This window comes from Aedes aegypti, chromosome 1 (genome assembly GCF_002204515.2).
Source record: "Aedes aegypti strain LVP_AGWG chromosome 1, AaegL5.0 Primary Assembly, whole genome shotgun sequence".
NCBI classification, from domain to species: Eukaryota; Metazoa; Arthropoda; class Insecta; order Diptera; family Culicidae; genus Aedes; species Aedes aegypti.
Window position 1 is genome coordinate 202,695,446 of NC_035107.1, and position 25,962 is coordinate 202,721,407.

Sequence of the window (25,962 nt, forward strand, 5' to 3'; positions counted from 1 at the left end):
TCGCTCAAATCAAACTAACCGTCGACCGACGAGAGAAGATGCCGTCCGAAGCCAAAGCCATCACCGCTGCAGCAGCCAAAACGAAGAAGAGGAAGCAGTCTACAGGAGAATGAGATGTTTATGACCGTAAACTGTGACTGTGGCTAGCATCCAAGAAGAAGGAGGAGAAAAAGAAGGCAGTTTCTAAGCAAAACCCCACCAATTTTCAAAGACCGCCGTGATAAAGAAGACCCGGAAGAAGCCGCCACCGCAAACCTCATCGGCGAGGAGGATTTCAACCAGTGCACCGTCAAAATGTGTCCGTGTTACTCGAATTCAACAATTCAATCGACCCTTTTCAGGGCCAAAAAGTGTGTACTAAAGAGTTATTTGTGCAATAATTCCTAATGTGTAAATTACATACTTGCTATAATCTCTTAATTCATCTCGTAGCATCATACAATATGTGATTTACTATGAATAATCGACAATACGATAATTTGAGGATGTTTCCGAGAACGCTGCTGCAGTGCCGTCGGGATGCAATTACAGCACAATGTTCATCTTGTACATCCCTTGCCAAGACATCAATTTCATATAACTTATTTCCTATTTAGCCTATTTCTTCGTTTTTTGATCTGTTAAATAGGCTATATGACAACCACAAGGATTAAGTCGAAATCTAATATAAACAAATTCTCTGATAACAACAACGTCTAGGCGTTCAGGGTGGCTCTTCCCTTTGTCGTCTAACAAGGGTGCATCTATTCGATACCCACAGCTTATTTTATCTCTCATATTTGAATGAACTCGTGACCTTCCTATAAATTAAATTATATTTTTAGTCGTTATGAAATATTCACAACCCGCATTTTAATGTTTAGGATCAAATGAATGTATCTCAGACCACCTATTTTTATAAATTCTAAGTGATTTGAATAATACATTTTTGCTAACCAAATAAGCTCGATATTTCGCGAAATTCCGATTGTTACAAGAAAATTTCGACGAAATTTTTTAAATGTGGCGAATCGAAACGAAATCAGAATACATAAATTCCGCTTTATCGGATCCGTGGAATTTCGTTTCGAACGGCATTTGACGGAAGCGTTCGAAATATCGCATACCCTTAATGGGTACAATCTGGGAAATAAAACAGCTACCAGAGGAGTGGAAGGAAGGGGTAATATACCCCTTTTTCAAGAAAGGTGACAAGTTAGATTGTGAGAACTTCGAGCGATCACCATTCACCACCACCAGCCTACAAAGTATTATCCCAGATTATCTTCCGTCGTCTGTCACCTGTGTTAAACGAGTTCATGGGAAATTATCAAGTCGACTTCGTCGAAAACAGCTTTCTCGGGAAGCTCACAAGACTGATAAGAGCAACGATGGAAGGTATTTGTGAAGGTTTCAGGCGAACATTCCAGTTCGTTTCGATCCCGCCGGGGACTTCGACAAGGTGATGGACTTTCGTGCCTGTTGTTACTGCCGTGGTACGGTTTTTACGAGATACAGTCAAATTGTTTGCTTCGCGGATGATATGGACATTGTCGGTGGAGTAGGTGGAGCCGAGCACGACAGGGCTCGCCTACACTGAGGCCTCGCATGATTTTCATACGATCACGCTAATGAACGCGTTTGTTATTATTTTTGTTGGTTCATAAGACACTTGTGTATTTCATTCGACGAAATTGAGATTCATACGACTAGTGAAATTTTTTTATAACTATCAATTGCCAATGTCATAAGAACGCTTATGAACCCCGTTGCTCATAAATTTGAAAAACCACGTGAGTCAAATTTTCTTGGTACAGGCATTTCACTATCAGAAAATCAATATGGCTTCCGAAATTGACGTGTTTGCTGATTTGTCGTTGGCTGATTTCGTTTCTAATGCATCTAAGGGTAAATATTTTCTATTTATCATCAATTCCGCTGGAACTAACACTTTCGCCCCCCAGGTTGATGCTCATGTTGGTGCTATGTTTGACCGTGTGTGATGCTGTTTGACGAACCAATTTGACAGTTTGTGAAACCAATTTGACGGTTGACGAATCGGTCTGCCAAAATCAAAAGAGTTTGATTTTACTCAAACCACCGGTGGGTGGAGCCAAATGTTCGACGAACCGATCGTACCGTCTGTAGGGATGTTGCACGAACACCGACGTCATCATGTCAAATTGAAGCTTCAACGTCCCATGAACTGCCGATGCAGATGGGTGGAAAGTCAAAATACGTGTTTTTACGCAGCGTCGGTGCCATAGTGATTTATCGAATGCACGCTCTTGAGTTGTATCTATAAATTTCACTATCGTTTCCAACTATCTCTAACCGTTTTCTTTGGCTAATTCACCAAGGATTCTTTAATTATTAATCAACCAATTTCTCCAGAAATATCTTCAGTGAATCCATCAGCAGTTTCACCTGTGATTCAAAAAATCCATCCATGGATTGTACCTGGATTTGTACTACAGGGATTCCATCAGGAATTCTACCAGGTATTTCTCCAGGTAATCCTCTTTAGGAATTCTTCCAAAACTGCTTCATAATTCCACAGGTGCTCTTCCAGAAATTTAATCAACATTTTGTCCAGTGATTTTACAAGAAATTCTTGTAAGAATTCCTTTATAAATTCGTTCCGAAAGTTCACCTGGAATTCCTCATGGGATTCTATCAGGAGTTTCTACAGGGATTCCATCAGTGATTCCTCTGAGAACCAGGAGTTCTTCTTCTTCTTGGAGTTACGTCCTCACTGAGACAGAGCCTGCTTATCAGCTTAGAGTTCAATGGGCATTTCCACAGTTTTTAACTGAGAGCTTTCTTTACCAAAGTTGCCATTTTCGCATTCATATATCGTGTGGCAGGTACGATGATACTCTATGCCCAGGGAAGTCAAGGAAATTTCCATCACGAAAAGATCCTGGACCGACCGGAAATTTAAACCAGAAACCTTCAGCAAGGTTTTGCTTAGTAGCCGCGGACTCTAATCGCTCGGCTAAGAAAGGCCTCTAGAATCAGGAGTTATTCTAGGGAATTAAACACGATTTCATCCAGGCATTCCATCAGGAGAATTTCTAAAGATTCAATCATAAATTTCACGAAGGTTTCATTCAGCAGTTCCTTCAGGGTTTTTATCAGGACTAGCTCTAGGGATTCCATCGGAAGATCCTCTAGGAATTCTATCAAGAATTCTTCTGGGGGTTTCATCAGAGGTTTATCTAGGGATTCCATCAGGAATTCTTCAGGGATTCCATCTGGAATCAGGTGTTCTTTCAGGGATTGCACCTGGAACTCAACTAGGGATTTCATCAGAAGTTGCTCCTGGGATTCTATCAGGAGATATTTAAGAGATTCCACCTGGAATTCCTCCATGGACTCTGTCCGTCGTTGCTCTAGGGATTCCATCAGGAGTTCTTCTCGGGATTTTAACAGAAATTCCTCCAATGATTCCATCCAGAGTTCCTTCAAGAATATATTTACGAATTCTTCCAAGGATTCCTTCAGGAGTTCCCCCAGGGATTTCATCAGGAGCTCCTCTAGTGATTCTATCGGGAGTACCTTTAGGGCTTCTGGAGATTTCATCAGGAGTGGGAAGTCAAAATGCGTTTTGATCCTCCAGGGATTCCATCAAGAGTTCCTTCTGAAATTTCACCCGGAATTCTTCAAGAGATTGAATCAGATGTTCCTCGAGGAATCCCATCAATGTTTCTTCTAGAAATATCAGGAGTTCCTCTAGGGATTCTATCAGGAGTTCTATCCGGAAACTTATCAGGAATTCTTCCAGGGATTTTATCAGGAGTCCCTTCAATGATTAGGAGCCTCCAAAGATTCAATCAGGATTTCCTCCAGAGATCATATCAGGAATTCCTTGAGGAATTTAATCAGGACTCCATCTAGGGATATCATAAGGAATTCTTCTAGGGATTTTTACAGGAGTTCCATCAGAAACTCCTCCAGGGATTCCATCAGGAGTTCCTTAAGCAATAGCAACTGGAACTTCTCCAAGGATTCCATCAGAAATACCTCTAGCAATTCCATTAGAAGCTTCTCCAGCGATTTCATCAGCAGTTCCTTCAGAGATTCCACCTGGAATTCCAGAGATTCTATCATGGGTTTCTCTAGAGATCCCACCACTAGTTATTCTATGAATTTCATCAGAAATTCCTCCATTGATTCCATCAGGAACTCCTTCAACAATATATTTAGAATTTCCTCCAAGGATTTTATCAGGAGTTCCTCCAGGGATTCCTCCGGATTCCGTCAGGAATTTCTTCAGAAATCACCATTAAATTCTTCAGAAATTTTAACAGGAGTTCCCTTAGAGATTCCATCAGGAGTTCCTCTAGAGATTGTATCAGAAGTGTCTTCAGAGATTTCTCCTGGATCTTCGAGGGATTACATCAGAAGTTTCTTCTAGGGATAACATCAGGAGTTCTTCTGGGGATTTCAAGAAGAGTTCCTTCAGGAGTTTCATAATCATTTTCTTTAGACATTGCACCCTGAATTCCTTCTGGGATGCTATCAAGAGTTTTTTTAGGGATTCCATCAGGAGTTCCCCTGAGTATTTCAATAGGATTTCCATCAGGAGTTCTTGTAAGGATTTTATAAGGAGTTCTAATAGGGATTCAATTAGGAATTCCTACAGGACAAAACAACAGAAGTCGTTTTTGGCATTTCATCACGAGTTCCCAAGGGATACCATAAGGAGTTCTTCTAAGGACTTTATCAGGAGTTCCTCTAGGGTTTCCATTAGGAGTTCCTTGAGAGATTCCACCTGGAATTTCTACAGGAATTCTATCAAGAGTTTCTCTAATGATTCTATTAGGAATTTATCCAGGGATCACATCACAAGTTTTTCGAAGGATTCCATCTGAAGAAGTTCTTCAATAGATTTCATTGGGAATTCATGCAGGGATTCCATCGGAAGTTCTTTCATAGACCATTAGAAAAACTTCTAAGACTTCATTATAAATCCTCCTGGGATTCCATCAGAAGTTCTGTCAGGGATTCTATCAGGAATTCTTCTAAAGGTTCCTTCAGGAATCCCTCTAGGGTTATTCTGGGTTGATTTATTATGAATTCTTTTCGAAATTTATTAGAAGATGGGTAATATCTATCTATCTTCTAGAGAATACTTCAAGAAATTGATCCAAGAACTCTTCAAGGTAGTCCTCCCGGAATTAGTCAAGGGATACCTCCCGAAATTCCTCAAGGAATCAATCCTCAAAGAATTCCTTCAGCAAAATCTCCAACGATTCTCGAAGATTATCAGGATTTCCTCCAGGATTTTTATCAGAAATTTCTTATAAGTATTCCATTACCGGCATTACTCAAGAGATTCCTTCCGGAATTTCTCAAAAGGATTTCTCACGGAATTCATCATGGGGCTCCTCCCGGATTTTCTTAAGGGATTCCTCAAGGGATTTCTCCGGATTTTTCAAGGAATTTCTCGTGGAATAACTCCAGGGATTTTTGGGGGTTTTCAGGAACCCTCCAGCGATATTACCAGAAATCTATATAAATAAAAATGGAATGGAGTTTGTATGTCATGAAATGGCTTCCGAACGGGTTAGCGGATTCGGATGATTCTTTCTCCATTTTGTTCGTCAAGGGTTCTGACGTGTTTGTGTGTATAAAAGTTCCAGGACATTGACCGGGAAAGCCGGAAAAACGACAGTGAATAGAACTGTAATTTTGTATGGGACGATTTGTAGCGGTTTTCATCAGCCTACTTTATGGCAAGACGAAGTTTGCCGGGACCACTAGTTTATTATAATAGTCTTACCTGTAATTCGGGAATCTACCAGTATATCATCCAGCGACTCCATCAGGAATCCCTCCAGGGATTCCTCTGGGAGGTTCCTTCGTGGATGCCACCAAGATGAACTCCAATTATACAATAACGAATTTCCTATGCGATTTGACCACAATTTCCTATAAAGATTCCACTAGTAATTCCTTCAGCTACTTCAACAGTATTTTCCCTAATTATATCACCTGTAATTTTTCGCAAGAGAAGATGTTTATGGAATTTTATAAGGAGTTCTTCTAGCGTTAACACTGAGTTTCGCTAGAATTACCACCAGAAAAACCTACCAGAGTTTCGCCACAACCATAAAATACTTCAAAGGTGTTACTAGGATTGTGCTTCAGGATTATCATAAATTCCAAGAGGGAGTTGACTGATTTTTACTCAGAGTTTCAAACAACACATTTCTTTAAATGCCTCAGGATGAATCCCTAAAGTAGATCTAAAAGATTTTGCTTTCACTTCTGGAAAAAAGAATCCATGGAGATATATCTCTAGAAATTTTTGGAAGTATCACCAAAGAAATCAATAGATTAATTCCTAGAGAGTGTCCTGGAGAATATATTTCTGGAACAACTTTTAAAGCAATCCCTGAAGGAGTTTCTAAAAGATTCTCTAAGGTAATTCCAGGTAGATTCCTTAGGAAAAATCTTTCAAGAAATACTGGGTGGAATTGATGGATAAATTCTTTTAGGAATCCTCGGAGAAATTTATATTAGATTATTGAAGTTATTCCTGCAGAAATCCCAGGACAAATGCCTCGTAGAGTCCCTTCAGAGATACAAGGAAGATTCTTTAGAGGAAACACTGGTGGAGTTTATAAAAGAATTTATTGAAGATTCTCTCTAGAGGAATACCAAAGGATAACCTGGGGGATCCTCTCAAAAAATTACAAGTAGAATCTCTAAAGGAATTCCTGCTGATCATGTTTTAATGTTTTTTTTTTGCAGTATTTCTCTTGAAATCTTTAAAGGCTTTCTGATGGAATTCTTGGAGGAATTGTTGGTGGAATCCCTGGAGGAACTTGATGAATCCTTGGATAAATTGTGGGTAGTATCTGAGAAGAAATTCTTGAAGTTTCGCTGGGAAAATTCTTATATGAATCTTTGGAAGATTTTTTGGTGAAATTCTTGAAGGAAGCTTTTAATGATCCACTGGAGAAATCCGTTGAAATCTGTTGAAAAATTGCTAGAAAAAATCGCTGAAGAAATTCCTGGTGGATTTACTGATGTAACTCCTTGAGGAATTTGAGGAGGAGTCCTAGGAGCAAGCCCTTTAAAAAGTCCTGGTGAAATCCTTGAGGGAATTTCTGGAGATGATTTTTTTTTAGAAATCCTTTGAGAAGTATCTGAAAGAATTTGTGATGCGATTCCTGGGTAACACATGATGGAATCCTTAGAACTAACTTCTAGAGAAATTTCTGAAAAAAACTTTGAAAAAATTGTTATAGCAATCTGGAGGAATTCTAGGAGGCAGCCTTGGAGTTAGCCCTGAAGAAATTCCTTGGGATTTTTTTGGACAGATCTTTGAAGCAACCAGTGTTTGAAATCAGCAATAATTTGCAGAGGAACCTCTAAAAGAATCCTTGGAAAAATTCCACCTGAAGGTATGCCTGAAGAATGTTCCCCGGAGAAATTGCTGGTTGAATATTTGGATAAGTTTCTAGGAATTATTGATTAAATTCGTGGTAGAATCCCAGGAAGAGGTTTAGGTGGTATCCTTAGTATAGCTTATAGTTTCCTGGAAAAACTTCAAAGCAGAATAACTAAAGGAACGACTAAAAGATTCTGGATAGAATGTTTGAAAAAAAAAAAAATCCCTTGGCCATTCCCATATCAATGACTGCTCAGAATATTTCCCGAAAAAGACCCGTCATGATTTCTGAGTTTTGCCGGAATATTTCGTACGAAATATAACTGGATTTCCTCATAAATATTTATTTCTTCCGATACTTATATGTAAAAAGTGCTTCTCTTCCTTACTGCGATGATTGCCAGAAAATCGCGAACAAAATTCTCCCTCAGAGCCACAGTATTCGAAAAAATAATAATCACATATTCACTAGACTCTCGGCAAGTCTAAAACATGCAAAGAAATATCGTGTTGCTGCAATCAACCTTGACAGTCGGTCAAACGGTTGTATCAACATAAGTCGGTTTGACTAACTTAGGGGCGGAGTCAATGTTGGTCAAACCGTCTGAGCGTGTGTGGGCTGCATTACGTTTGCTTTTCTCAGTGTAGATAGCAGTGTTACGATAGACGGGAATACGGTCAATGTGGTCGACGAGTTCTTTGGAGGACGTCTACCTTGGATTCTTGCTGACGGCTAATAATAACGTTAGCCGTGTAATACAGAGGCATATCATCAGTGGAAGTCGGGCCTCCACAAGAAGCTACTGTCAAAAGAGATTCACGCCCGCACTAAATGTACCATGTACCAGACGTTCATAAGACCGGTAATCCTTTACGGGCATGAAACGTGGACGATGCTCGAGGAGGACCTACGCAGGCTTGATAATAGTCCTCAGTATCCAGAAAGCGGCCAAAGCTGGAAGGAAACGTTGGGCAGTGCATGTTGCAAAGATGGCGGGAAGCAACCTTACAAAGATGCTGTTCGCATCCGCTCGGATTCGGTTAGTACAAGAAGGCGGGTAGCGTAGCGAGCTAGGTGGATGGATCAAGTGCGCAGCGATTTGGCGAGCGTGGGACAGAACCGAGGATGGAGAGGTGCGGCCACGAACGGAGTATCAAGGCGTGAAATCGTTGATTCAGTGTTATCTGTTTAGATGGTAACTAAATAAATGAAATGAAAAAAGACACTATATCAGCATCCCGGTTAGACTGAGGAGTAAATCTAGCGTATATGATAGGGAAAGTGATATTAATGCAAAACCAAGTCTTATTTTCTCTTTCTATGTAGTTTATTGCAATTGATTTCACCGTTGTTTCTACCTTTTGATTCCTAATGGTATTTTCTTGTTTTGATTTAGCAGTGTAAAGTAATTCTTCCACGATTTCTTAACGTCCACACTACTTCACCAGCCGTCGCCGGTTAGTCCCGCAGCCAGACCTCTTCCCTCGTCTGTAAATCCGCATGCGGCTAAGTTTGTAAGGTTAAATTGTTATATAATGGTTCATCTTTAAAATTACATTAGACCATTCTCTATTTTTCATACTTTTCATTATCAACTTCTACAATTCGTTCTGTTGTTCACTTTTCTTGTCTAAATCCTAATAAATACACAACGTTCTTGTCGACTACTATAAGGGATCGACTGTTTCTTCTTATCAACCTGGGTAGGGGTAAGGTTAGTCGGGTAACAACCGCCGAGAGAAGGCGGTTCATGAATACAAACACTCGGGTCTGTCTGTGGTTATCTTAGAACGCTGAAACAGGGCAATGATGCTGTTTTTTTTGTTTCTATTAGAATCTGTTAATAACTGAGGTCTGCTTTCTTATTTAATAAAATTGTACTGTCGACCACTTATTGGATTAATGTGACGTAACAACCTCAACCCGAATAGGTGTTATGCAGTTGTCACTACAGCAGCATCAAATCTAATCTGCCGCGCTTCAGTCGATTTTTATATCGGGGTGTTAAAAGTCTAGAGATTCCTACTGGACTTTTTAAAGCGAGTCTGTCACATATTGATGCGATATTGCGTATTAGTCTTCTATATATTTTAATCGTACATCAGTGCAAATCTAATTGAAAACAATTTACGGAGGAAATATAACGATTGAACATGCAATCTGATAGACGCGAAACTCAAAACCTAGCTATCGAGAGTCAAATGTGCGATTGAAGTTGACTTTTTTGCCTTACCATCTGATGATTTTGGTGAGTCTAACGGGTTCACATATTCGAGTTTTTCTTGTTATCGTATGATCTTTGAATCTTTGGAAACTTCATGAAGTCAATAAACACACTGAATGACGAAGCCTGTAGTCTGCTTATGTAAGCTCTGAAAATATTTCCTGTTTGAGGCAGAACAGGTTTCAAGTTTTTTTTTAATTACCGATCTAATTGGGTCATACTATTATAAAACAAAATTCTTCGACATCGAGGAGCTGGAACCGTGTCATTTCCAAGGCATGCCGCAAGTTCTATCAGCAGCTCAATGCATTCCGTAAAGGCTCCATGCCACGAGCCGAGATGTGCATGGATAAACATATTGACAGCTGAACGAAAGGTGGATGCAGTGTTTCGATGATCACCTGAATGGCGCACTTTCTGGCAGTCTGGTTAAGACAACGAAAACATTATCTACCTTAGTTCAGCGGATGATTAAAAACATTATCTCTCAATTTAAGGGCCGTTAAGAATTCCATTCAAGACAGTTCAAAAATAATTAAACGGCTGGTAAAGACAGCATCGGAGCTGAGTTCATCAAGGTGATAGGCACAATCAGGGAAACTGAACAGCTACCGAAGAGATGAAAAAATAGGTAATGTGCCCAATCTAATAGAAAGGTGACAAATAGGAGTGCGACAATGTCGGAACGATCACCATTCGTAATGTGCGCTAAACTGTAATCCCCGATCATATTCCATCGTCTATCACCTGTAGTAAACGAGTTTGAGAGAAGTTATCAAGCCGGCTTCGTAGATCGACAACGTACCAGATCTGTAGTGTACGACAAATCCTAAAGAACGCCGTAAATTCTACGGTGTCGTTGCTCTACGACAACTCGTTCTCCGCTGCTGCCCTTCGAGCTCTCGTAGTTGACCAGTTGGATGCCGAGGTCGGTCCAGCGATTCTGGTTGGAGGATGCCTACCGGTTCACAGGCGCCCCGGCGACCCAAAACTGGTGGATTGTGACAATCGATGCTACTCGGGCTAGTCCCCAACGGTGGAGCTAGCCTACTCCGGCTACGCGTTTCTTCGTGCTTCGATACTAGCCGAAGGAGTGCCGAATTCGGTCCAGCGATTCCGGTTCACTGGAGCGCTACTCACTACTCAATCCGGTGATACGTTACGCACTACTCAGAGTAGTCTCCGGCGATGAATCTATCCTACTCCGACGAAGATTTCCAGGTAGATGCCGAGGTCGGTCCTGCGATTCCGGTAGAGGGAAGCTTCCGGTTCACAGGCGCCGTGACGACCCTTAGGCGGTACTGTTTCGCGATCTACTCAGCTAGACTCTGGCGGTGGACGTAGCCTACTTAGACTAGACGTTCGTCGGCCAAGTGCCAGGGTCGGTTCTGCAATTCCGGTTGGAGGATGACTTCCGGTTTGCAGGCGACCCGGCGACTTATTACCGATACAACGTTTCGCCCGCTCTACTCGATCTAGTCCCCGACAGAAGATCTAGCCTACTCCGACTGTGGCGCAGAGCTCTCTGGTCTTTACACCAACTCCTTTGCAGCGACGACAAAATCTGCGTTATTCCTCTGTTCACCGCTTACCAAGTGCTTTCATGCTGGCACATGTTCTGCACAAAGTTGTCTGGATTAAGAACGCTTGCGGTTTCTGACATTATCTGGCTTCGTATATCGCTGAATCGAGGGTAGTCGAATATAACATGCTCCGATGTCTTCTAGATGCTTGGACTGGCCGGACAATGTGGAGACTCTGCTTGGCCGAATCTGTGCAGATATTTTCGGCAGCATCCATGGTCTGACAAAAACTGTGTACGGAAGAAGTTAACTTCTCCATGCTTCCTGGTCATCCATACCGACACGTTAGGAATGAGCCTGTGGGTCCACCTTCTTTTCGACGAGTTTCCTACTCCTGCTGCCACTTGGCCATTGTATCCAATCTGATGGTATTCCTCACATTTCTTGTGTTCCCTTGCTGGTAGCATGCTATGTGCTCAGCCAGAGTGATGCAGATGGGGATCATTCCGGCGAAAACGCACACTGCCTCCGACGGTATAATGCGGTAGGTACTCTCCATCCGTATAGCCATGAGCCGGAACCTACCTGCAAGTTCCTCCAATGTTGATATCGCTATGCAGTTGCTGACCAGCACCACCTGCGTTTTAGGATGAGCAACTCCAGTCATTTACGATTCAATGATGTCTAGCGATTCCTCCATCAGCATGCGCACCTCGTCTGCAGTCTCACCAGTTATCGCAAGAATGACGTCATCTACGAACCCGACAATCTCGACTCCATTCGGCAGTGTCAATGCTAGCACTCTATCGTACATCATATTTCACAGTGTCGAACCAAGTATGGATCCCAGTGGAACTCCCGCCGTTACTGTAATTGACATCCGTCCCTGGTTCGTGCCGTAAACTAGTATCCGGTAAGTAGCTTTGCAAAGCTTTACACAGATGTTCGGGGACCCGCATTCTGTGTAGGGCTGCAACGATAGCCTTCCAACTGGCACTGTTGAACGCGTTCTTAACCGCGCAGTATCGACTGCCCCTCGTCTTCTGCTTGGACGCTTTCTCCGCGCACGCGATGACCGTCTAAATAGCATCCATCGTCGAAGTATGTTTCCGGAATCCGAACTGCCTGTTCGACAATCGGTTATGGTGAATGCGTCAAAGTACATGCTAGTAGGGGGAGCAGAGCGCGACAGGGTTTGCCTGGGAAGCAGTGACACGATAGACGGAGACCTGCACAGGGCTTGTTCCCGATGCACCTTCGTCAGGACAATCAACTTCGAGTGAGGCCGGCGTCAGAAGGCCAGCGGTAATAGAAGCTACGGGAACATCCGACAGCAGTCTGGCGATTGCGACAGGAAATTTCACTTCGTCTATCAGGATTTCCCATGGTAGTTACTGGCTCTGGCATCTCACCAGCCTCGACCTCGTGTTCGTGTCCAGTGATACGATATAGTAAACGGAACCTTTCCGCTCGATGACTCAATCAGGCATCCAAGACTTGGTGTTTCTGAAATGTTGTTCAACATACACCAGGTCATCTTCATGGAAGTTGCGCTTGACTGCTCCATGCCGACGTGACGGTTGAACTGGACATTCTGCTTGGACCTTTTGAAAAAGCCTGATCCCCCGGCAGTCAGTTTCGGTTTTGCTTCAGCGCACGCGGTGCATCGACGAACAAATAGCGATACATCGCATTAGGCCAGTATATGTAGCTATCGAACAATCCGTTTGTGGAATTTGAGTGGCACGACGATTCGATTGCCGAACATAACGCAGTGGCCGACGATTTGAAGTCCATCTCGTCTAGCAAAGTACTTCTTAACGTCAGGATGTTCAATCGGAGAGGAGAATGGCCTTGAACTGATCGAAGGAATGCTGGCAATCGTTGGTCCAATTCCAGTGAGAGCCCGGAGCTTCTTCATCTGCTTGACGAACCGACCGTAGTAATTCACAGCACCGAGGTAAGAGCGGAACTGCTGGACATTTTCGGAGGTCGCACCATGGCAATGGCTTTCGTTTTTGATGGATCAGGTCGAATACCATCCTTATCCACAATGTGTCCGAGGAACTTGATCTGGTAGAGTGTGAAACGGCATTTTTTGAGACGTAAGTGAAAACCATACTCACGAATACGCTCTAGAACGGTGTGGAGATTACGGTCGTGTTCCTGCTTGGAGCGACCACTGATGAAGATGTCATCCATGTAAATATGGCTTGACTCCAGGTATGCCGGCAACCATGCTGTCGATGATGCGCTGGAAAGCGCCGGGTGCTGACTTTACTCCAGGGGGCAGTCAGTTGCACTGGAAAAGCCACGATGGGAGTTTAGGGTGAGCAGTTTTCTTGATTCCTCTTCCACCTCGACCTCGATGTAAGTGTCGGATAAGTCGAGATAGGTGACGTAGCGTGCCTCTGCCAGTTCCGCAAAGAGGTCGTCGGGATGAGGCAGAGGATGGCGGTCACGTTCAGGCGCGTTGTACAGCCACACACGCGGACTGATACGTTGTCCGCCTTACGCACGACGACTCTTGTAGTTACCCAGTCCGAGAATCAAACCGGAGAAATGATACCGTTGTGCTGGAGCCTTTCGAGTTCTGCATCTACCTTGGGGAGTGCAACATGGGAGTGCAACTCCACGGTGAGCTTGGAAAGTTGAAACGCTTTATAGTGTTTGTTCACCATGGCAGCATACGAGGTGAAGTCGTCCGCGTCACTTTTTGCGTACTGAAGGCACTGGTAACGGGAAACAGTTCTTCAGCTTGCCAATGACTCGATAATCTTCTCGCTTCCAGCAGTCGGTGCCCCAGGTTTTCGATCTGTTGCTGCTGAGTTTCAATCTGCCGCTGCTGCCGCGCGAGGAGTTTGGTGAGCTGCAAGTTTGCGTTCTTCAGATCCGCATCAGCCATTTTCTTGATTGGCGCTTGAGTGAAAAAAAAATCTTATGTTTTATTGAACTTGCTTGGTTGGTGGTTGGCTAATTAATAACAATAAAATATCTAATTTTCAAGCCCGGCCTACTATGATAATTTTCAATTAGACTAGGTCTGCTACATTATTCAAGTATTCATCGTTTCAATGGCTTCACATTTATAGATCCAATCAAATCAACTTCAGCTACAGTATCTGGGTCTAATGAAATACCCCACTTTCGTCCGATTCGGTATCTCGCAGCTGACTGGTCCAAATTATGAAAATTAGAAGTTCCGAGTCAAGCTTTACCTGGATGCGGCGGAAGTATCTTCAGTGTTGAAGGCGGAAGCTCCAGCTGCAGACCGAGCGACAAGACCGAAGTGGGATCAGCTGAACAGAAAGGTAGAATCACTGCTCGTTGGCTTCCTGTCGGATCAATGTCTGGAAGTAGTCCGTGAAAAGAACACCGCTTGATCCATGCGGAAGGCTCTTGAGGAGACATTTGCGAAGCGATCCGTGACCAGCCAAACCCTTTTGAGGAAACAGCTGGCAAGATTACGTGTGTCGGAGGGATCTCCTATGCGGAATCATTCCGAGGCCTTCGATGATCTTGTTCGCCAACTGAAGTCTGCAGGTGCCAAGCTGGAGGAGAGTGACTTGGTGTCACTATTATTATTGACCCTACCGGACATCTTCGACTCGTTGGTGACCGCACTTGAAAATCTGTACGATGCGACCTGGAATCAGTGGAGCAGCAGCTGCTCGCTGAAGAGTCGAAGCGAATCGATCGTCAAGATTGCGCAAGTGATGACAAGGGTGCAGCATTCGTCGGAGGGAAGAATGAAAGGAAGAAAGTTATCCATGAATTTACTGGAAGATGCCACCGGTGTAAGAAGACCGACCAAAGGAAGAAGGACTGTCCCTGGAAGAAGTCTGATGGAACTGCTCGGTATGCGGTCGGTAATGGGAAGGCATTCGCTTTTATGTGAAGATCTGATGAGTCGAAGACGTCCAGTGGAGGCAAAATTCTGTTCTGTGTGGACTCGGGATGCAGTGACCACCTTGTACAAGCTATCTGAAGTCCTCACGGAAGTTGAAGGAACCATTTGTCGTAAAAGTTGCGAAGGAAGGCGTGTCCTTGGTTAGTAAGTCTACCAGAGAGCTGACTGGATTTTCAAACAAGAACGTGGAATTCCGTACAAAGAACGTTATGTTCATCCCGGATTTGCGGGAAAATTTATTTTCTGTGAAGAAGCTTTCTCAAGCTGGAATCGATGTCCTGTTTACTGGACGAGGAGGAATCGAGCGTGCTGAATTCAAGCATAACGGTGAGGTCATTGGTGTCGCATACTTGAGAGGTAATCTGTATCAGCTAGAGCTGGAAGTTGGATACGACGGTCAAGCTAACAGGTTTTACGAGCAAGGTGGACCGCATAGGGTACTGTGATACGTGTGTGATGGACAAGCAATGCCGTGAGCCATTTGACGGAGTTCGTGAGAGAGCCACTCGTCCGTTGGAGCGAATTCACTCAGACGTGTGTGGGCCGATAGATCCACCGGCCTGGGACGGATCAAGATTCTTCGTTTCCTTTATCGATTATGAGACCCATTTTACAATGATTTATCCTATCAAGCGCAAGAGTAAAGTCTACAGTTGCTTCAAGCAGTATGAAGCTTTGGTTACCGCCCTATGTGGCACTAGGTTCTGGCGTGACAAAAGCTATATGGCTGGCTGGACTTCTTGACGACCTTGGCATTCAAGGCACAACACCGGTGACAATTTATGAAGACAATCGTGGGTGCATGGGAATGGCCAAGAACTTGGAGAGCAAGCGTGCGAAGCACATTGATATCAAGCACCATTTTATAAGGGACCATGTAGCAGCCGGTAACGTCAACCGGAACTGAGAACCAACTCGCTAACATTTTTACTAAGTCGGTGGATGTCGGGCGTGTCCAGAAACTGTGTCGAACTATCGGACTCCACGATCGAGAGAGGGTGAAGAAATAGGAGGCCGTGAGCGATCGGCCAAACCGTAGGTGGCCATGAAATGATGAGGCATCCGATCGTGTCAAAAACTTTAATCATTCCACAACAAGCCTTCTAGCAGACAAGACGTGTTTTATAAGCAATACTTCAATAAAGCTATTTTAGTTTAACTCGAAGCTCACTTATTATCTGCCCATTCGAAGAGAACCTCCTTTAGGATTGAACAATTCAATACAGTACCAGAACAACAGCCTAACTGACAAATGTAAACAAATTGAGTTTTATTCACCTAACAGTTTATTTGATAAACTACAATCATATACTGCACAACTGTTTCTTAAAAATAGGGTTTTTCACGAAATAAGTGAGAAAAACATAAAGGCGCATTTGATATTCTCTTCCGATACAAACTCTGATGTCAATTTCGCCCAACTTCCCCCCTTGCGGTAACCGGACGCATTTGAGATTGAGTGTGGCAGCAGGGCGCATTTAAAACTGAGTGTGCAGAAGGTCGATAGTGAAGAAGGTTCGTGTGAAAGAGCGTAGCAAAACGGCGAAGCTGATGATAGTCAAACCAGAAGGATGAGGTCGAAAGGCGCAATCGCTGCTGTCAAACTGAAGAAGACGAAAAACCGAGGGGCGCAACAATCCTCAATTTTGATGAGTGGCGCATGATGCTTTTTTATTTATTTTAACATGTTGTTCATACAGTCATCCCTCCATGACTCGATGTTCCATTACTCGATATCGACTCATGGAATCATACTAAAAACATAAAATTATGGTTACTATGATGGTCCCTTCAAACAGCTTTCCAAAGAATAGCTGTTCCATGACTCGATATTTCCATGAGTCGATGGTCTCTTCAATATCGACTCATGGAGGTTTGACTGTAATATGAAAATGAATCAAATGGTTTGTTACAAAAGTAATATTGTAATGGATCATACAAAAATGCATCATGCGGTTAAATCGATCGGAAACGTAATATAGAATTGAAATTATACCGCTGAACTTCAAACCGATTTACTGACAATGTATTAGTGTTCACATTCGCCCTAATTCTGACTCTGTATTGAATTCCTATTTCAGAATCTTCTATCCTGAACCGTCCGGGAATCATAGTCAGGCACCTTCGGCATGACTTTGTTTTGTAGCCCTGGACGTTACCATGAAGCTAAGAAAGGCTCCCCAACTTTGGTTTTTGCATCCCATTGTGTGATTCTTATAATTTCTTGACCAGTAGTTGTAGTTTTTAGCTTGTCGAGGCTAATTCTGCTAAATTGCTATTTAGACACTGGCCCTTCCCCGTAATATAGTTGGAAAAGAAGACCCGGTTCAGGATCGGCTAGCGACTAAAATACGGATGCGAAGCAATAGCGGCAGTACTGCACTGTGTCATTGTCAAGATTTGGGAGGAGAAGACTTTATCGGACGAGTGAATAGAAGAATTGGTGTATCATTACAAAGAATAAGATGTTCGCCCTAACAGCACCTGTTCATCGATTTCGAATCAGCATACGACACAATCGATCATGACCAGCTATTATAGATCAAAGCGACGATGGACCGAGTGATGGGTGTAGTTTATCTATCATGGGCAGTCTCAAGTGAAGTGGCCGACGGATTCGTCTACTGAGACTCACTGATAATCCACGATAATGAACCAGCAGTTGAATCTAAAGGCGTATCACCAGTAGATCGTTTCTACTTCGAACTCTGCAGGACTTCCTCTTCTTCTCTACCATTCCATCCCTACTGGGGCACAGCAAACTTCTACGCTTAGTGTTATATGAGAACTTCCAGAGCCGTTAACTCAGAGCTTTCTTTGCCAAATGATCATTTTTTGCATATATATATATATGTGTATGAATTACGAAAAGACTCTCGACAGCTGGGGTTCGAACCTACAATCCTCAGCTTGTTCTTGCTGAATCGCTGCGCGTTTATCGCTACGACTCTCTGGGCCACATTACCTCTGCAGGTTATTTCGATCGAATGAAGTTTATCTCCTGACAGCTTGGCTTGTGACGAGTAGTCAAAGCCTGAATTGAAAGGACTGAGCCTGAACAGTATGGTATGCAACTTTAAGAGACACTTCTGGCATTGTGGTAAACATTTAAAGTGAAAAATATGGTGAATTCCAAGTGGTTTTTAAAAATATGTGAACAAATTTTGTTAGGAATTCATTAAAATTATCGATAAAAGGCTAGATGTTCGCTGAAACTTCTTAGCTTGAGGGCACTCTCTTTCGCTAGGTCTAATCACGCATGCTGCCTATTTTGCCATAAAGAAAACACATCCTGCTTGTTCAAAGATGTTTTCCTGCACTTTACCAATCGGATCGACTACTTAAAGCTAGTAATGGTAATCACGGGATAGAAATCTTAATAAGTATGATGAACTTGAAGGGCAGTTTCACCCAAATTGATGCAATAGAAGAGAAAACGCGCCTTGGAGATTCAATAAGCAAAACCGAATACCGTAATTTTCATTGACTTCATTGCCGTGAACTAGGGTAGCACATTTAAAAATTTGAAGTTAAAAAAGAAAAGGTACAATTTCGATTAAAAAAAACTACGCTCGTGGTACACATTTCCTCGAGCTGTCTTAACGACTAATGTCTCTTACAATTTCTAATGTGTGGTAAAAAAAACGTAACGACCTTATAAACTGTAAAACTTTTCATTGCTTCAAACTGCACCCTCCTGTCTTCTTCCCACGATTAGATCGTCTACAGATCTAGAAGGATTGCGTTAGAAGGAAACGCATTAAGTCAAGCACTGGGGCGTTCTACGGGAAACATGGGATGTTAGAGTCTACTAATTTTTCTTCGTCACTTCTTCTCGTTGGATGAGTTTATGTCGTCAGTATGTGATAGTGTGTATGCGTGTGTGATGATAGAGATCACCGGGATTTCCGCAGCAGAGCGGAGGGTGAGAATGAGCAGCTACAAAGTATAGCTCAATTCACTCACGAGGACGCAAAGGGCTTATCGCGATACCGATTCCAGCATCTCTACGAACAGCTTGTTCATGGTGACGTTGCCCTCTATGTGCACGTTTGTCCAAAATTTGCGGATAATGTAGTCGGCCTGGCGGAGTGAGGGCAGGAGCAACAGTAGCTGCTGTTGATGGGAAACTGCCTGGTTGTGCCTGCAAAGAAGTTGAACGCTAGTAACGTTCCGAAATTCAATCCCAACCCTATCTCACCTTAGCAGCAGTACACAGTCGTTCAGCGCATACAGGATGCTGTCTCGTATCTTCTTCAACGCGCCGTAGTTATCCAACCGGATATCACAGTTCGACAGAGATAGCGCCTTCAGGAGGTAGTATTCCTCTTTAGTTGTCGAGATCTTTTCTAGTCGTTGGGTAATCTGCGCGAGCTGTAATTCGAATCGAGACAGGATTATGGGCTTGAATTAACACTTGCTCCACCCCACACTTACATGATTATATAAATCCAAAGCGCCACACTCTTTGGCGGATCGTTCATCGAGCCAAAAGTCAGTCGCAAAGTACAGCTTACCAGAGAACGGTATTGATCGGTGCGCTAGCATCAGCGTCAGCAGTTCCGCCCAACTGACCTGCAGTAATCGCATCTGGTCGTTCAGGGGCAGATCGGTGAAGCCGGGGATCTGTTTCGCCCAACCGATCACACCGACCAGCTCTTTGTCGTAGATATCACTAAGCACGCTAAGCATCTCCTGTGCGTCGGCACCCATGGGCATACGAGAGTCAGTAGCCTTGCCGTCACCGTCGTGATCACTACTGCTGCTGCCGTTACTGTTCATAAGATCAAATCCGTGCCCAATGGTCAGTGGATCCGGTTCGAAAGACGATAATACTTCAAGAATTTTGATATCTTCCAACGTTTGCGGTGTGTACTGCGAACTGGACTGAGTCAGCTGAAGCTGATACGGATTTGCGCAAGGATTTCGTCGATACTTTTGACGTCCTCCGCGTACCCTGTCCAACCGGACACCTTCCTTCAGCATACCCATCAAAAGACACTTGCGGAATCGGCAGGCTTGACACGCTTTTCGCCGCCTCTTGTTTATTTCGCAGTCGTTGCTAGCTGGGCACGTGTACTCGATGTTACCTTCAATTAGAAATAAACGTTATACCGCTGATCAACAACAATACTCCACGCAACTCACCCTGAATGGTCCGTTTGAAAAATGCTTTACAAGCCTCACAGCTTGCCACACCGTAGTGGAATCCGCTGGCCACGTCACCACACACAAGACACAACCGGCGAGGTATTTCTTCCTTTATCGCATCCTGGTTCGTACTGTCGCTGCCAAAGTCACCGATCGCCGAGGTCGTCGAACTGCAAAACTGTCGATCCGGTGAACCGGGAGAGTGTGGACCACCGTTGTTGGCGGAGCTTCCGCTGTGCAGTTCCGTTAGCTGGCCGATGTCGTTGTTGCTGGAGCATTTGTAGTCCATCTGTAGAGAGGAATGAGATTGAAGTATTTTTTAGAAGATTCATAAAAAGGTGATTACAATAGCGACAAATTCAATTATAATTCTGAAGTTTTTCGCATAAGAGGAGTAACCAGGGCCTTCCGTAGACTAGTAGTTAGATTCCGCGTTGACAAAACAAAGCCAAGCTGAAGGTGCCTGGATTCGATTTCCGGTCGGTTCAGGATCTTTTCGTAAAGTAAATTTATTTGACTTTCCTGGTCATGAATGGCTTAAAAAAAAAAAACTCTCTCTCAGTTAACGGCCACCTTGGAATCAATTTTCAACCATTTTTTCTGAAATGGTGCATCTACATAGGGTAAGTGATCCATTAATTTTGAGTACAGTACTGATCCGATTTTGTCAGCCCCTTTTTTAAAACGTTTCTCAGCTCTCCTTCAAAAAGTAAACAAGTTATCAAAATTCTTTCATCACTATGTTATGCATATTCGTAATAAATTTAACTGGGTTGAATAAGATTTGAAGAAAGTTTGATACTGAAACCGTGAAAGCAAAAAGTTTTCCGCAAAAAGGGGCTTACAAAATCGGGTCAGTACTGTATTTCTATAGTTGCCGTAGTGCCAATTTCACTGATTTTATTTCACTAGCCACAGAACCGACACTGGCAATCGACGTGCTTGTTAATACACGGAATAGTTGAAAAGAGAGGTCGAATTGTCTTAAAACTTATGAAATATCACTAAAATTGCTAAAACTTTTCTTACTTTTACCAATAGTTGCGGTAAAGTGTTCCTATAGTGGGGGATCCCATAAGAAAACAACGGATACCGCAACTATAGGAACACAAATTAAAAATATACACGGAGAACCGAAACAACTCAAAATTAAGTCTTTTTCACTCATCTTGACAGCTAAGTGGAATGATTCAAAATTGAGTTATTTCCGAAGTATTCAAATTTGAGTTATTCCACGAATACATCGAATTGAGTGATTTTGAACTGTATGGCAATTAGTATATTTTGGATTAAAACTACCCAATACCAAGTGTTTAGAAAAAGCTGATTTCGTTAAAAAAATGGAATGTTTTATATTATTGATTGATTTTATTTTACTTCATTAAACAAACCAATAGTGCTTTATTAAATGCAATATAGGATAAATAACAAGTTCACTAATTTTTAATTTAATGGATGTTTTGGACTCTGTTGCCCGAATCTGCTCCTCTTTCTTCCGTGTTCGAACCATGCTCCTGTAAACCTGTGTATACAGGCAGGGTATTTCGCCTCCAGGTCCATCATCGGAACTCGGGATTCTGTAACATTGGGAAATCTTGGGATTAATTACCTCATAACGTAGACTAAATCAATTTCAGAACTTACTGCTTTGTTCTCGATCCAAAATTTCGCAAAATGTGTGCATCGTTGTTCATTTCAGGATGATCCGTACGCGCCAGTTTTGCGAATAATCTTGTGAATAATCTGGAATATGAATGATGTATATAAATAAAGTGCAAAATGAATAAAAATTTGAATCAAATGACTTACCTGAAGTACATTTCCATTCAATCGACGACAAAAATAAGTGCGCCATGCACAGCTAAAATTTTCATCCAAAATCAAGTACAGGATCAGTACTTGATATTGGATACTTTCTGAGATTGCAATGCAAAACAAAATGGCAAATTAGCAACAACAAAGACAACAACCATCAAATAACTCAAAAATAAGTAGTTGCGGAAGTACCTCAAAATTAAGTTAAAATTATTCGAAATTCAGTACCAAATTGTATCCAAATCGGTAGTGCTAGTGAAGTACTACATTTTGAGTACTTTTTATCTCGATTTTGAGTTGTCCCGTTTCTCCGTGTACCGCAACTAAAGGAATAGTGTACCAATAGTGGTTTCTGCGCTCGTGTACATACACGTTACATGTCACCAACACTACTTAAAGAGTGCTGGTGGAAAATATAAACAAAGATCAGCTGTTCCCAGCAAAACCAAACGGCAGTATTTTCAACCAGCAAATTTGCGCACGTGTTCGTGACACCGCTCGGTGAGAGCTCAATAGTGGAGGTATTATTTTCACTGACATGCCGTGGGCTACTGCGATGACAGCATGGTGATACTTGCCCTGCCAAGCCAAGTAAATTTGCATTCTGAAAAGAAATCGAAGGAGCCATCTTATTTCATGATTCTTGTAAATGTTCTACACGCTTAGAAAATGTTACACGAAATTGGTTATAATTTACTCATAAACAAAGCAAACTGAATTCACACAAAAGTTGGGTTTAACTTTCACTACACTTTTTTGGGTTTCTTGTCGATAATCAGAGAACGTCTAAAAAATTTTAGAATTGTATTGTTTTGACAAGCGTTGGAGCAAAAAAGAAGGAATTTTTCCTAAAGTTCCTCCAAAATATATTAAATTTCAGATTTTATCATGACTTTATTTTTTAAGTTCTCTCAAATCCTATAAAGATTCAGGTATAGCAGCAGTTTATTGTCTCGGATTTTTTCTTTCAGTAGAGCTAAAATTGCAAGATATTCTATATGATAGAACAAATTTGTACCTGGAGCGTTGGATTTTTTTTTGTCTTTATTAAAGTGTTTTTTAACTGACGCTAGTTCAACACTTTGTCGGATTAGAGAACACCAGAATGGTGCCTCGAAAAGGGGTGTGCCAGAGGGGCAATACTAAAGAGGTAGAAGTGACCCAGGAGGGATCACTACTCGAGCCCAACCAAAGAGGTCTCGCCGAAAAACAGCTTCCAAAATTTGCCAGTATGCCAAGTCCTGCGTCAAAACATTTTGTAATTTGTTATTCTAAGAATGCTACCAGTATAAATACTGTACACTGTTAATTTGTTATTCTAAAAAAGTTTCCTTAAACCAAGGGCGGTTTGTGTAGCTGGTGGACTAATAGGACGGACACGAAAAAGTGATACTTGCAGCAGTTTGTTATCGTGGGCGTTAGATCATGTTGTATTGGCCAGAATCTTTCAAAAAACGCAATAGGGCTTCCAGGGCTGCTACGTCATCTTCCAGGGCATCACGAATGCTTCTTGAGATCCCATGAATATTCCTGGAAAACTCGTATAATGGGCAGACGCAGATTACGTGTTCTACGGTATTCCTTATGTGACAATAGGAACACATCCAGCGGAAAGATCCATTGCCACTTGTGTTGTGTGAAAAACGCGTGTGTCCCGTCCTCAGCCAAGATACCAACTGTTGTTCCTTCAAAAGAGGAAGGTCTTTCCACCGTTCGGTGGACGATTTTACCTTTCGTAGGTACGATGAATTTTGCTGATTCCATTCCATACTCCATATACTCCTGAATTGCTTTGTTAGCCACCTTTTAACATCATTAAAGGGTACATTATCTTCGTAGCGGGGGCAGGAAAAACCAGCACCAGCTAGATGATCGGCAGCTGTGTTGCCGGCTATACCACAATGCCCGGGGATCCATGCAAAGGTGGTGTTGGATCGAGCATCGGTGATCGTGCGCTGAATCCAAGGGTGTGAAGGCCTGTTTAATTGCAATGCGGATACTACGCTAGCTGAATCCGTAAGAACATTATTGGTCGGTCGGATGGTGTCGTGGCTGCTAAATACACGGCTGCGGCTTCCGCTGAGAAGATCGAGCAAAGTGGTGGCAGACTAAGGCTCACTGAAATATTAGGGCTGAAGACGCCAAGGCCGACGCCTCTCATGGAATGAGAACCGTCGGTGTATCTGTGATCATGATTTGGATATTTTGTGCGTAGCCAGTCCAGAACGGTTGTCCGAGGAGCTATTGAATTGTCCCCGGCACGAAACTGGGTTCCAATCGTGCTATCTACGTTAGGTTTAGGTGAAAGCCAACAAATGTCTCCATTCCAGTGGATCCTGGCCACTGGGGGGAAATCTATATTGGCAGCAGTGCGGAGGATACTGTTCCCCTCAGTGAGGAGGCAGATCCTGTCGTCCCCGATTGTTTTTTCGATAATGGCAGCGGTTTTTTTGCAAATCACTGCGGATATAAAGAAGCGGAAAGGAATGAGGCTAGCTTCAGTGCAAGCAGAGTCAGCAGGCGTTAATAGAAGTAGTGAGGATATGATGCGAATGTATCCATGGTACAGTGGTGCGAGTGTTGTTATTAATCGTTCCCTTGCAATGCACGTTAGCTCAAGGCCATATGTTAATCGGCTGTCAACAATGGTATGCGCAACGCGGAAACGGATATTACGGTTGTTCGAGCGGTGAGGGCGAGAGATTGTTCGAATCAAGTTGAGGCGCGTGCGGCAGCTTTGCTTGACCAAATCAAAGTGATGCTGGAAAGTGAGCGCTCGGTCAATAGTGACGCCGAGCACTTTCACCGTTTTCTTCGTGGGGATGCGTTGACCGTTGATACTTATGGGTACGGATATGCGGTGGTTAGAGGGACAGACGTGGCATCTAACACTTTTAGGGGCGGACAGCTCGAAACCAGTTGCAGTGGTCCATTTAAAGATCGCGTTAACTGCCGCCTGTGCCTTGATCCTGACGCGGGCTGGGGTTTTGCCGGAGACGACAATGAGTATGTCGTCAGCGTACACACTAGACTGATGCAAATTTTGAAGGTTTTGCTCCCCTATGCTTAAACGATGTCAATTATGATGAAAATGATCCTCCCAAAACTTGAAGTGATTCGGAAGAAATTTGGTTGTGCACACGCTATTTGAAGTTTACATGGAAATTACTATGGAAAAGGCAAACATTTTGTGTTCAGTTCTCTAACTGCTCGTCATAATAATCTATGGAAAAGTGAACACACTCATGTCATGTGAAAACTTCCCAGCTACAACTTTGCCGAAGACAACATTTCGATTGGACGTAAGGATAAATTGTTATTATTGATAACAAAGTCTAAATCATGTTGAGATGATCATTCAATTACTTTCAGAGCAACACTGCTTGTTTGCTGTAGAACATAGTAGCCTGGATTACTTTGATCTATTCATCCCGCCAGGAGCACCACTGTTGCCTGCCGAACAGTTGGTGAAGCATGCTACATGCAAACCAACTTTATGATGATGAATAACACATTATCCTGAGGTCCAATCAAAAAGTGGTCTTCGGCAAAGTTGTAGCTGGGAGGATTTCACATTAGAAGAATTTGTTCACTTTTCCATAAAATATTATGACGAAGAGATAGGGGGCTTAACACAAAAGATTGGCGTTTTCCATAGTAAACTCCATATAAACTTCAAATGGCGTGTGCACAGTCAAATTTCTTCCGAATCACTTCAAACTTTGGGAGGATGCTATTTACCATAAATAAAATCGTTTAAGCATAGGGGAGCAAACATTTCCAAATTTGCATCACTCTAGTACACACTCAATCACGATTTGCTTGTTCGGTAATTTTTTATACTGGGTACGAATTGTAAATCATAAAAAATACCGAACTTTCAGCTTTTTGATTGAAAACTTCTGAGGTTCAGTAATAATTTTTACTTTTTACTGAACTACGGTAGCTGTCAGA

General features: G+C 42.7%; 1 protein-coding gene across 2 annotated transcripts in view; it reads right to left on the minus strand.

Moving 5' to 3' along the window:
* Positions 1–18,492: 18,492 nt before the first annotated feature.
* LOC5578164 (steroid hormone receptor ERR2) overlaps positions 18,493–25,962 on the minus strand; it is a 128,193-nt gene continuing 120,723 nt past the window's right edge. For both annotated transcript variants that reach the window (XM_021857270.1, XM_021857269.1), the window contains exons 3-6: positions 20,191–20,482; positions 19,480–20,132; positions 19,244–19,416; positions 18,493–19,186 (exon numbers count right to left, since the gene is read on the minus strand). In XM_021857270.1, coding sequence (XP_021712962.1) covers positions 19,024–19,186; positions 19,244–19,416; positions 19,480–20,132; positions 20,191–20,482 — 1,281 coding nt within the window. In that variant the 3' untranslated portion in view covers positions 18,493–19,023. The remainder of the gene's footprint in view (positions 19,187–19,243; positions 19,417–19,479; positions 20,133–20,190; positions 20,483–25,962) is intronic.